Source organism: Balaenoptera ricei, chromosome 1, assembly GCF_028023285.1.
Source record: "Balaenoptera ricei isolate mBalRic1 chromosome 1, mBalRic1.hap2, whole genome shotgun sequence".
Classification (NCBI taxonomy): domain Eukaryota; kingdom Metazoa; phylum Chordata; class Mammalia; order Artiodactyla; family Balaenopteridae; genus Balaenoptera; species Balaenoptera ricei.
Window position 1 is genome coordinate 42,985,030 of NC_082639.1, and position 13,713 is coordinate 42,998,742.

A 13,713-nucleotide genomic window follows, 5' to 3' on the forward strand; every position below is an offset into this window, starting at 1 on the left:
AACAGTGATAAAATCCCATTTTAATGAATAATACTGATATCTGACATGGACGAAAGTATCTATGCTCTAGTGAATGGACTTCAGTAAATCTACTTAATTGAAAATTCTGTAGAGCAGATGCAACTCGAAGTGTCTACTAATGTTACAGAGACTTCAATGAACAAACAATTTGCTTCAGAAAGTTCTGCTGTATGTGTATTTTGTGTTGGTGGGAGACTCAGTGGGTATAAAATGAAGGCAGCGAGGAAAAAAAGCAGTCTACATAGGTGAAAGAAGATGAAACAACACAGCGTTCCATAACTGAGATACAGTTAGAGCAGGGGGCATAAATACAAATTTGTAACCTTTATCTTTCTGGGTGGCATCACTTTTAGCCTTCTCTACAACTTAGGGAACCCATGTCCTACATCAAAAGAAATTTCAGGAATTCACAAAATGCTCCCCCCAAAACACTTACAAAGTAGATAAAATCAAGTAGTTACTTAACGTGAAAATAAGAATAAAAACTCTTATACGTAACTTCTATACTTAGTGGCTATAAATTTCCATTTAGTTGACTTAGGAAAAAAATCCAATTTTGACTGTTACTAGATTTGTTAAAATGGGATTTTTTAACCTATGTGACAAAATTAATGCAAGACATTCTACTGACATTTTAAAAAGAATTCTCCTGATACCAAATACATGACAACTCCTATATATGTAACTCTGAAGAATCACCACATCCATGGTTACTTTGTAGGTCACAAGATACTTAAAGACACAAAGTATGGAGGGCAAACAGCCACTAGAGCATGCAAGTCCTTTTAAAGCTCCAATATAAGGCCAAGATATTATAAACCACAATATTAGGAAGGGTTTCTAGATGAGAAGAGAAAAATCAAAGTACAGCATTACTGAAACATGTAGTTTTGAAAATTCCCACTGCTGGCCAGAACCAAAAGTAGCTAAAACCTGTTTCTAGCTGTTCAGATATGAAATTCGGTTGTATGCTCAGGAATAGAGGGTCATCTATATGGCAAAAACCACACAGACTTTTCCTGAACAAGTTTTTCTTTTCTTTTTTTTTTTTTATGTAAAATTGACAACAAGCAATCACAATCTCCTAGATTTTGTTTTCAAATCTGTATTGTTTTCTCCAAGAGTGAATTATCAAATGAAATGCAATAATTTAATTCTTATAGGTTTCATTTAAAATTTACACTCTATTCATAAAAATTAATTCACAAATCCACGGGGGAAAAACAAGACCACATTTTCCAGTTTTAAGACCGGAAAGTATGGTTGTCGTATGTGTAATGAATGGTGGGATAAATGAGCTGTAGCCCAAGGATATCATACAAGGTATTCCAACATATTTATAGGCACAAATTAAACCGCAAACAGTATACTGCTCTATTTCTAGCCAGATACATTTTCTCCACTATTCCATACAAATCGATTCTGTCACCTGACATAGCATTTGTTCTTTTCTATTAATGCATTAAGGTTTTCTTTTAAGTTGTCTTACCTTTTGTAAAGTGGCCCTATCTGATGGTGGAATCATCTCAGGAGTAAGAATGTGAGGAGGATCGATGCCCTTTATTAACTTTTGATTGATTAAGTGAAAAGCCAAGGCAAACTGATCTTTTGAAAGCTTCCCACAGTCCTTTGTGTCACATAATGCCCTGTACAAATAAACAAAATGAACAGTATGTAAATGTCACAATTACCATTCTAAAAATCCAGGGGAAAATTAATATGGCTATGTAGCTTTGAAATAATCACCAGTTGAATTGAAAAATAAAGTCATACCAACTTATGGCTAGCCAAAAACTCACTGAAATGTTGGAAGAGAGATATCAGATAAAATGGTAAGAAAAAGAGACTGTTCACCTTGGTGCTGAGCAGGGCCCTCTAATTTGGGTTTGCTCTGTGCTTTCTTACCGATTTCGAGAACCGCTACAGAGTAAAAGCTGTGGTGGGCCAAAGAATTCCAACATTCTCTACTCCCAACATTTTCAACATTAAAAGATGTTAAAAATGAAACCTAAGTTTCAACAAATTTGGTTCATTAGTGGCATTAGAATGATTCTAAAACAAGCAAAATACTCCATGTCGGCTTGTTTCCTACAACTTTTGAAGTAGGAGGATGTCAGGATCACCGTCAAAGAAAAATAACAGCTGCAAGTGGAGATCACGTGTGGAGAGAAGGCAGCAGTCTGGAAACCTTTACAAAAATCACTTGAAGAGAAACAGCAAATGTTTTATTCTATTTGCTCCCCCCCGCCCCTTTTTTTTAAGGTCAGCTTTCTAAAGTCCTGATCTGTTTGATTCATTGAAAACCAATGTGGCCTGACGAAAAGACTATGGGCTACGGTGTCAAAGAAACCTTTAATTCCAGCTTTTCTACTTATTTCTTCTTGTGACATTGGCCATATTTTTTAACCTCTCCAAGCCTTAGTTTCTTCATCTATAAAGTAGAGATTACACCTATCTTGCAAGGTTACTGTGAGAATTAAAGACAAAGTACATAAAAAGTCTGGGCATAATAGCAAACCCATGACAGCTGCCATTTATTCAGCATAGTGCCTAGCCTAGGCACTTGAAAGTGGCAGCTATCACTAGTTACATATATTTAATCTTTCCCAGTCTTGGGTTCTTGTTCCTTTTAAGGCATATCTGCTGTCCTTTGTTCTTTTCTAAGTTCCTCTTTGCAACTATATGGTTCCACTTCTGATGTTTGCTGCCCCTTGAAAACCTCATGATAACTAACCTCGGTATAGTCAGGTGGATTGGCAGCAGGCACATTATAAAAAGCATTTTCATTATATTATCTCATTTAATGTGAAATTCACTAGAGACACTAAAGCTTGTCATTTTTTAAGGACCAAGTGTATAGTTCCCACGTAAAGGTATAAAAGTATACATATACTCTATAGAAAGAATTATACAAGTATACCTTGAAGATTCTGGGTTTGTTTTATATTGTTTAAATTTCAGAATTTTGGATTCTCCCTTAAAAACTGAAGTTTAATTAGTTGATATAAACCAATGCTGGATTTTAACATTCTAATAACCATTAACTGACACCATCAATCTAATAAAACTATAGGTAACCCATTCTCAAGCTTTTGTCCAGAAGAAATCATCAGACTTAAATGTTTCTCTACAAAGGATTCTAAACAAAAACTGTCCTACTTACAAATGCCTAAAAATAAGAATCTACAAAACTAGAGTTGATACAAAACCATATTTGTTTTTTAAATCAACTTAAATAAAGTCTTACCAAATATGGGCTAGTAAGGCAGAAGGTAAACCTGTCTTCAGGAAGATTTCACGGACTTCCAATCCAGACACAAATCCATCCATATCTTTATCAGTTTTCGAGAAGATTTCATCATATTTAGCTTTTTCTGCAGGGGATACAACCCACTACAGGAAAAATATATATATAGTATTTTCACCAAAATGAAACAAACTTTGAAGTGTCCCTCTTTCAGCCCATGACAGTAATTTTCACAAATTCTCTGCAATTCTACCCCACTAACTATAGCAACAGTGTGTCACTTCCATCACACCCCAATTGAAATGCTGTGATGAAGAGAAAATTACAGAATAAAAATATAGGTTAGCTATAGGGACTATACTTAAAGATGCCCATTTTACTTTTTTTTAAGTAATGAGTAAATTCAAGCACAGTTAACTCTTGACTTATGAATGACCACATTAAGATGCGTAACTAGGAGAGTCTACATAAACAAAAGATTCAGATAAGTCTAAATCTCCATTTTTTTTTATAGTTTCATTCCCCGTTCTTAACTGTAGCCAAACTGGCTGATTTGCATATTCTGTCCTTATTTTCCTTTACTCAACCTAACAAGAAGCAGGTTGTAGGAAAAAAAAGGCCTTGAACAACCCCAAATTGGAAAATTTGATCCCAAAGAATCAAGAGTTAACTAGAGATTAAACAAACAAAACATCTATTAACTTTGCCAGGGCAAGCATGCCAGATTAACATGGAGTATCTTCTTTCTCCAACTTTAATTCCAGGTAGATCAAGGCAAAGCCAATGAAACATCCATATGACCTAAGTAAGGCCAAATGCAGGAGAGGATTATCTGTCTTCTCTAGGACATCACATTATATAGGTTCAACCAGAGGGAGCTCTGAATTTTTGATCCCTTTGATTGCTCCTTCCATCTTCATCAAGCAATCAACTGTTAAATGCCATGCATTTTGTTTTTTAAAAAAAGTCTTTTAACACTGATAAATCTATACCTGTCTTAATGGTGCTTTGGTAGGTAAAATGCCTACAGGTGGTAAGGAGTGGTAAGGTTCCTTGGCTGATGTTGAAGAGGGGATCAACCGCACAGAGCCTGATATACTGACCGTTTTCCTCTTAGAAGGTGGCACCAAGGCTGGAGGCAAGGACACTGGCACAGGTTCTTTCTCCAATGCGCAGTATACCAAAAACATGGCCTTCAAAACAGATGAACCACGGTCATATATATTAAAATCATTTAACAACATCCACCCATGAACTGATTATTGTTCAACAAAAAAGCATCCTCAAGCTGCCTCAAATCCTTTTATTAAGAAATAAGGCTGGGAAGGAAAGAAAGAGGAAAAGAGGGAGAGATGAAAGGAAGGACGGAGAAAAGGAAATACATCAAAACTAAGCAACTTTTAGGAAGATATCCTAAGCAGTGAAAACTTAGACACACACCCTTCAAGTAAAGGTCTTGTAATGTCAAAAGAAAACAACCTGGGAAAAAAAATATTTACAAAGAAAGAATTAACTTCCCTAATATATAAAGAATACTTAGATATTAACAGAAAAAAACCCACAAAATCCAGTAAGAAAATGGGCTAAGAGTATTAACAGATACTTTACAGAAAAGTATATATCACAAATGGCCCATCCTTTAACTTATAAAAATATGCTCACTTCCACTCCCAAGAAAACGGCAAGTTAAAACTATATGAAAATACCATTTTCCTTCTAATTGCAAAAGTCCAAAGTTTCATAACACAATTTGTTAGCTAGACTAGGCAAACAGGCACTCTCGTACATTGCTAGTGAGAGCTCAAACTGGTACCAAGACTACTGAAGCGTATTTTGGCAACATCTACCAAATTATTTATTTCCCTTTTGGCTCAGCAACTTGACATCTGGGAGTCTATCCTCAGATATCCTCTACCTGCCTGCATAGGAAATGCTGTATGAAATAGGTTTTTAATTATAGAATTGTTTGTATCAGCACCCAAGTGCTCATCAGCAAAGACTGGTTTAAAAAACTATGGTATACCCATACGATGAAATACTATCAAACAAACAAACCCCCCACCCGCCCAAAAAGAAGCAAATCCATGGGAAATATTCTGTATCTTAACTGCGGCGGTACCTTCACAGATACATACAATTGTCAAAACTCATCAAATTATATACTTGAATGCAGTGCATTGTATGTAAAGTCGTCCTTAATAAAGCTGACCAGAAAAAGAATCATGGAGCCCTCTGTGTGAAGAGATATCCAAGATACTATGTTAACATGAAAAAAGTATAGCGGTGAACAGTGTGTATGTATAATAATAATGTGTAACTTTTATGGTAAGGGGATAATAATTATTCATATCTGTTTCTGTTTCCGTTAAGAAATTCTAGGAGGATAAACAAGAAAGGCAGGATAAATAAGAATATATAGAGTAGGTGTAAATGGAGCAGTTGATGGCAAGGATGGGACTGACGTTTTTTTCCTCTGAATATCTTCTTATATTGTACTGATTTCTGAACCATGAGAATGTATTACCTATTAAAATTATTTTTAATTATTAAATACAAAAAACCCCACAAACTTACTATTTCCAAAAGCTTGAAACTCCAGAAAGAAAACAATCTGGCTAGCACATACTTTCAACCAAATTCACAATATATGTAATATTATTAGCTTGGCACTGAGCTAAAAGAAGTGACTAACATGCACACTAAAGGTCAGCATTCCTCTTGCTACAGATGGGAATCATTTCCTGGAAAAGTGGACACTTGAAGCAAAAAAGCTATGTCAGCCATCTGCTGCCAACAGACAACACAGTTTTTGAAAGTTAAAAAAATATATTACTAAGTTCATGTTGCCTTGAAAATAATTTTCCTGACAAAACTGAAGTCAAAAATTTTTCCACCAAATAAAATAGAAAAAGTGAACAGTATACGGTTGAATTATGATTTTGTTTTCTTATTATATTGTACTTTATCCTAATCAAAGCATGTCATTGAAACAAATACAGCAACTAAATCAAATGATGTACAACGCTTGCCAAAAAAAAAAAAAAAAAAAAACCCTGGCCAGCAACTAGTTTTTAAACTGATATGTACTATGTACTAGCAAATGCATTTGCACAGCTAGAGATAGACACTTAACTAAGAAGCATTTCATATATCTTTTTGATGATTTCAAGGTAAATGCATCAAAAATAAACCTAAGCTTACTCATGGATAGAGACAGCAGGGAAAGAGGGGACTAGTTAGACTGTTGCAGTCAATTACCACTAGCTGTTCTCTTTCTTTGATTTTTTTCATCCTCTATGCTTTTAGGGAGAATTTCTAAAATTTCTGGCCATTAGAATCACCTGGAGGGCTTGTTAAAACACAGGTTTTTTGACACAACCCCAGAGATTCTTATTCAGTTGGTTTGAGGTACAGCCTGAGAATTTGCATTTCTAATAAGTTAACTGGTGATGTTGACATTGTTTATGGGAGACCATACTTTGAGAACCAGTATTTTAGGAGTTTCCTAAGGAGTTTTGTTTGCTCGTTGGTCTATTCAATCAGTTGAACTCCCAGTTTTAATTTCTAATAATAGCAAACTAGGATGAAAGTATCAGATGTTTGTTGTGTTTTCCAAGTAATACAGGTTTCCTTCATCAATTTAGTTCAACAAAACATTTACTGAAAAATTTCTAGCCAGCAGACACTGTGCTAGGCATTACAAATACAGAAGTGAAGAGATCTCTCATTTTTACAACCCAACAGAAGAAGCAGCAAACATGTAAAAAGTTAATTTCAGTGCAATGTGAACATGTTAAGAGAAAGAGAGATGTGTAATAAATCTCCAAGTGCCAAAAACTCTTCACATAATGAGGATCCAACAAATGCTACTGACAAAAATTTAGACCACCTTCAGTCTAAGAACTTACCTGACAGAAAAATTTAAGACTTAGTAAGAATGTAAAAACCAATAGATAGACAGGAAGACAGAATACAAGGTAAAAGGAGCATGAGTCTACCTCTCCAAAGAGTAGAGAAGGATAAGAGGGAAATTATAGTGAAGAAACCTGGCGAACACCACCTTAACCAAGTGATGAAGGTTAACATCACCAGTGAAGGCATGTGGACATCATGTACCCCCCCCCACCCCTGATAAATGCGACGAGAAAGATATTCTACATCTGTGGTACTCTTTCCAAAAACCCATACCCCCAGTCTAATCACGAGAAAAACATCATACATACCCAGCTAGTACTCCTAGACAATGTCAAAGTTATTAAAAAAAAAAAAAAAGCAACACTGAGAAACTATCATAGACTAGAGAGACTAAGTAGACATAGCAATTAAATGTAGTGTGGTAGCCTAGAAGGGATCCTGGGACATAAAGGAAACACTGGTGAAATGCATATAAAGCCTAGAGTTCAATTAACAGTAATGTACCAATGTTGGTTTTAGTTTTGACATATGTACCATGGCAATGTAATATGTTAATAGTAGGGGAAGTGGGATGAGGGGTACTGAGGAAATCTCTGTACTCTATCTGCAACTTTTCTGTAAATTTAAAACCATTCCAAAATTTAAAGTTTATTTTTTAATAAACAAAAAAACAAAAACAAAAACATCATGATTGGAACTTCCCTGGTGGCGCAGTGGTTAAGAATCCACCTGCCAATGCAGGGGATATGGGTTCGATCCCTGGTCCGGAAAGATCCCACATGCCGTGGAGCAACTAAGCCTGTGCGCCACAACTACTGAGGCTGTGCTCTAGAACCTGCTAGCCACAACTACAAAGCCCACGCACTGCAACTACTGAAGCCCACGCACCTCTAGGGCTCGCGTGCTGCAACCACTGAAGCCTGCACACCTAGAGCCCGTGCTCCGTAACAAGAGAATCCACTGCGATGAGAAGCCTGTGCACCACAACAAAGAGTAGCCCCCGCTCGCCGCAACTAGAGAAAAGCCCACATGCAGCAACAAAGACCCAAGGCAGCAAAAAAAAAAAAAACAAACCAAAAAACCCCCAGCATTATCTAGAAGGCCCAGGCTCAGCCCTGGCTCTGCCACTAACTGATCTGCTTAGAGGAGCTAATTTACAGAATCTTGTCCAACTCTAAAAATCTATGAAAAAGCATAAGCATAAGCTCATTTACCAAATAGTAAATTACTAGATTTAGGGGGCTTCCCAGTAAGTTTGAAAGCCATGGTTTCAGGCTCAATAAAACAAAGAACTATTTCATAGAATAGGACTGCATACTGGTGGAACTCATCCCAACAAAGGGAACAATAAACTTTAACATGATTATTAGTCACTTCCCTTAGTTCAATACCAATACCATAATTTTATATACATTTTGAGTTTTCAAACAAATACCAGAGAGGAAAATTTGGCCCATTTGCAAAATGTCCCCTTAATGCCCTGTCAGAGACTCTCTCCTAAGCTAAGTCAGAAGTAAAACTCAGGGAGATGTATTTCTAATATCCTTATTCTCTAATCATAGAATTCATCAATGAGCAAATAGAATACCAATAATAGTCACAGACATTTAAAAAAATCAACATTCAAAGATATAGAAATTATTTTTTAAATCCACTTTATTTTTGTGTGTACACATACACACATGCCCCTCTCAAAAGTCATTTTATGAACTACAGAAGTGATTCCTGAAAGTAAGTCTTCAAAAGTCATTTTAGTTGTGGCCAGAACACCCAAGGCATGCTAAGGCTTGACTTTTACAAATTCAGTTAAAAAAACCCCAAAAAACCTCCAAGATATTCTAGATTCTGGATTTTTAATTAAACCACTAGGTTTCAGAGAATATAAAAAAAGCATTTACATTTGAAAAGAAATAAGGACCGTTCATTAAAGGTTCACAAAGCAAGAGGAGTTATACAAGTTAGAATATCTCACTAACTTCAACTTTATTTATTCCAATTAAAAAAGTAAACCGACCAAAAATCCCATCTACGCTATAAAAGGAAAGAAAGAATTTGGTTTGGTTAAGAATTTTTAAAGATAAGTCTTCAACATAAAGACTCAGGTTCAACCAAGTTTTGGTTCATTAGTGAAATAAGAAGTTATTCTTTTTAAAAATCCATATTGTAATTCAAGAAACCAAATTAGAATTTCTCATTAACTTCATTTTTATTTATTCCCATTCAAAAAATAAACATACACTTTGGCTTTGGGACAAATGCCTGCACGTGGCCACATGTGCAGGAGAAAAGAGCTCCTGTATGCGTCCCAACATCTGAGGAGGGCCATGCTGACTTTTATCCAGGATGTTTTTTTCTTAAATAGCAGCACAGAGCCTTCCTTTTTCTGAATGCTCCCACATCATTTACTCTCTACTTTCTCAGGGTTTACCAAAGATGACTGTATACAAGCTGCATTAACAAGACCTGGTAACAGGGCTCTTGGGACCTCTCTGCTCTGTTCCTGCTGGGGCGCCCAGTGAGGAAAACAAGACAAGATGGTGGAGTAGAAGACCTTGAGCTCACTCCTCCCACAAGAACACCAAAATCACAACTAACTGCTGAACAATCATCAATAAAAAAGACTGGAACCTACCAAAAAAAGATATGCTACATCCAAAGACAAAGAGGAAATCACAACAAGATGGTAGGAGGGGCACACTTGCGATATAATCAAATCCCATACCCCCTAGGTGGGTGACCCACAAACTGGAGATAATTATATCACAGAAGTTCTCCCACAGGAGTGAGAGTTCTGAGCCCCACAAGAGGCTCCCCAGCCTGGGGGTCTGGCATCAGGAGGAGGAGCCCCCAGAGCACTTGGCTTTGAAGGTCAGCGAGTCTTGATCGCAGGAACTCCATAGGACTGGGGGAAACAGAAACTTCACTCTTGAAGGATGCACACAAGGTCTTATTACCAGGAACCAAGGCAAATGCAGTGAATTCACAGGAGCCTAGGCCAGACCTACCTGTTGGTCTTGGATGGTCTCCTGCAGAGGTGGGTGGTGGCTATGACCCTCTCTTGGGACATCAAAGCTGGTGGCAAACATACCCAGGAGTGAAGGCTGACATCTTACTTGGGACATTAACACCAAGACCTGGCCCCACCCAACAGCCTATAGGTTCCTGTGCTGGGATGCCTCAGGCCAAACAACCAACAGGGCAGGAACACAGTCCCACCCATCAACAGAGAGGCTGCCTAAACACTTCCTGAGACCACAGCCACCTCCAGACACGCCCCTTGACATGGCCCTGCCCACCAGAGGACCAAGATCCAACTCCACCGGAGTGGAGAGGGCAGGGATCTGCCCCTCCCACAAGGAAGCTAGACCAGCCTCACCCACCAGCGGGCAGACACCAGAAGCAAGAAATATACAGTCCCAGTGCCTGTGGAACTCAGCCTGCAAACAAAGGTCAGAACCTACCCTGGGACCAACTGGTCCCTGGTCATTGGGTGATGAGAGGGGGGTGTACTGCTGGGACACATAGGACCTCCCCTGCAGAGGGCCACTTCTCCAAGGTCAAGAAACATAACTAACCTTCCACATACATAAAAATACAAATAGAACCTTAGACAAAATGAGATGGCAGAGGAATATGTTCCAGACAAAGGAACAAGATAAAACCTCAGAAAAACAACTAAGTGACATGGAGATAGGCAATCTACCCAAGAAAGAGTTCAGAGCAATGATCGTAAAGATGATCCAAGAACTCAGGAAAAGAATGCATGCACAAAGTGAGAAGTTAAAAAAAGTTTTTAACAAAGAATTAGAAAAAATAAAGAACAACCACAGTTGAAGAATACAATAATTGAAATAAAAAATAAACTAGAAGGAATCAACAGAAGAATAAATGAGGCAAAAGAACGGATAAGGGAGCTGGAAGACAGGGTGCTGGAAATCACTGCCACAGAACAGAATAAAGAAAAAAGTCTGAAAAGAAACGAGAACAGTTTAAGAGACCTCTGAGACAACATCAAATGCACCAACATTAACATTATAGGAGTCCCAGAAGGAGAAGAGAGAGAAAGGGCCTGAGAAGATACCTGAAGAGATAATAGCTGAAAACTTTCCTAACATGGGAAAGGAAGCAGTCACCCAAGTCCAGGAAGCGCAGAGAGTACCATACAGCATCAACCCAAGGAGGAACATGCCAAAACACACAGTAATCAAATTGACAAAAATTAAAGAGAAAGAAAAAATATTAAAAGCAACAAGTGAAAAGCAACAAATAACATACAAGGGAATCCCCATAAGGTTATCAGCTGACTTTTCAGCAGAAATTCTGCAGCCCAGAAGGGAGTGGCATGATACCCTTAAAGTGATGAAAAACAAAAACCTACAACTGAGAATACTCTACCCAGCAAGGCTCTTTTTCAGATTTGATGGAGAAATCAAAAGCTTTACAGACAAGCAAAAGCTAAAAGAATTCAGCACCACCAAACCAGCTTTATGAAAAATGCTAAAGGAACTTCTCTAGGTGGAAAAGAAAAGGCCAAAATGAGAAACAAGAAAATTACGGAATGGGAAAGCTCACTGGTTAAAGCAAACCTACAGTAAAGGTAGGAAATCATCCACACACAAATATGATATCTAAAACAAAAATCATGAGAAGAGGAGAATACAAAAGCAGGATATCTGAAATGCACTTGAAATAAAAAGATCAGCAACTTAAAACAATCATGGAAATATATATAGACTGCTATACCGAATCCTCATGGTAACCACAAACCAAAAATCTATAATAAATATACACACATGTAAGAAAAAAGGAATCCAAGCACAACGCTAAGGAAAGTCATCAAATCACAAGAGAGATGAGAACAAAAAAGGAAAGGCAGAAAAAAGACCTACAAAGACAAACCCAAAACAATTAACAAAATGGCAGTAAGAAAATACATATCAATAATTACCTTAAATGAAAATGGATTAAAAGCTCCAACCAAAAGACAAAGACTGGCTGAATGGATACAAAAACAAGACCCAAATATATGCTATCTATAAGAGACCCACTTCAGATCTACAGACACATACAAACTGAAAGTGAGAGGATAAAAAAAGGTATTCCCTGTAAATGGGAATCAGAGGAAAGCTGGAGTAGCAATACTCAAATCAGACAAAATAGACTTTAAAATAAAGAATGTTACAAGAGACAAGGAAGGACACTACATAATGATCAAGGGATCAATCCAAGAAGAAGACATAACAATTATAAAAATATATGCACCCAACATAGGAGCACCTCAATACATAAGGCAACTGCTAACAGCTATAAAAGAGGAAATTGACAGTAACACAATAATAGTGGGGGACTTTAACACCTCACTTACACCAATGGACGTATCATCCAAAATGAAAATAAATAAGGAAACAGAAGCTTTAAATGACACAACAGACCAGATAGATTTAATTGATATTTATAGGACATTCCATCCAAAAACAGCAGATTACAATTTCTTCTCAAGTAGGCATGGAACATTCTCCAGGATAGATCGCATGCTGGGCTACAAAGCAAGCCTCAGTAAATTTAAGAAAACTGAAATTGTATCAAGCATCTTTCCAATCACAACCCCATGAGATTAGAAATCAACTACAAGAAAAAAACTGCAAAAAACACAAACACGTGGAGGCTAAACAGTATGCTACTAAACAACCAACGGATCACTGAAGAAGACAAAGAGGAAATAAAAAAATATCTAGAGACAAATGAAAATGAAAACATGGCGATCTAAAACCTATCGGGGGGGAAGGGGACAAGATGGCGGAAGAGTAAGACGCGGAGATCACCTTCCTTCCCACAGATACAGTAGAAATACATCTACACGTGGAACTGCTCCTACAGAACACCCACTGAACACTGGCAGAAGACGTCAGACCTCCCAAAAGGCAAGAAACTCCCCACGTACTTGGGTAGGGCAAAAGAAAAAAAAAGTAACAGAGACAAAAGAATAGGGATGGGACCTGCACCAGTGAGAGGGAGCCGTGAAGGAGGAAAGGTTTCCACACACTAGGAAGCCCCTTCGTGGGCAGAGACTGCGGGTGGCAGAGGGGGGAAGCTGCGGAGCCACGGAGGAGAGCGCAGCCACAGGGGTGCAGAGGGCAAAGCGGAGAGATTCCCGCACGGAGGCTCGGCGCCGAGCTGCGCTCACCAGCCTGAGAGGCTTGTCTGCTCAGCCGCCGGGGCGGGCGGGGGCTGGGAGCTGAGGCTCGGGCTTCGGTGCTAGCCGGGAGGGAGTCCAGGAAAAAGTCTGCAGCTGCTGAAGAGGCAAGAGACTTTTTCTTCCCTCTTTGTTTCGCGGCGCGCAAGGAGAGGGGATTCAGAGCGCCGCCTAAACGAGCTCCAGAGACGGGCGTGAGCCGCGGCTATCAGCGCGGACCCCAGAGGCGGGCGTGAGCCACGGCTATCAGCACGGATCCCACAACAACAGGGGCGCAGAGGGAAAAACGGAGAGATTCCCGCACGGAGGCTCGGCGCCGAGCAGCGCTCACCAGCCG

At 38.5% G+C, this 13,713-nt stretch overlaps 1 protein-coding gene across 3 annotated transcripts in view; it reads right to left on the reverse strand.

Annotated features, from left to right (window-relative positions):
• Positions 1–13,713, reverse strand: part of EPS15 (epidermal growth factor receptor pathway substrate 15) — a 164,774-nt gene that overhangs the window by 91,037 nt on the left and 60,024 nt on the right. For 2 of the 3 annotated variants that reach the window (XM_059922319.1, XM_059922321.1), the window contains exons 9-11: positions 4,261–4,461; positions 3,269–3,414; positions 1,511–1,667 (exon numbers count right to left, since the gene is read on the reverse strand). In XM_059922319.1, the coding sequence (XP_059778302.1) occupies positions 1,511–1,667; positions 3,269–3,414; positions 4,261–4,461 (504 nt within the window). The remainder of the gene's footprint in view (positions 1–1,510; positions 1,668–3,268; positions 3,415–4,260; positions 4,462–13,713) is intronic. The other variant, XM_059922320.1, reaches the window with a different exon arrangement.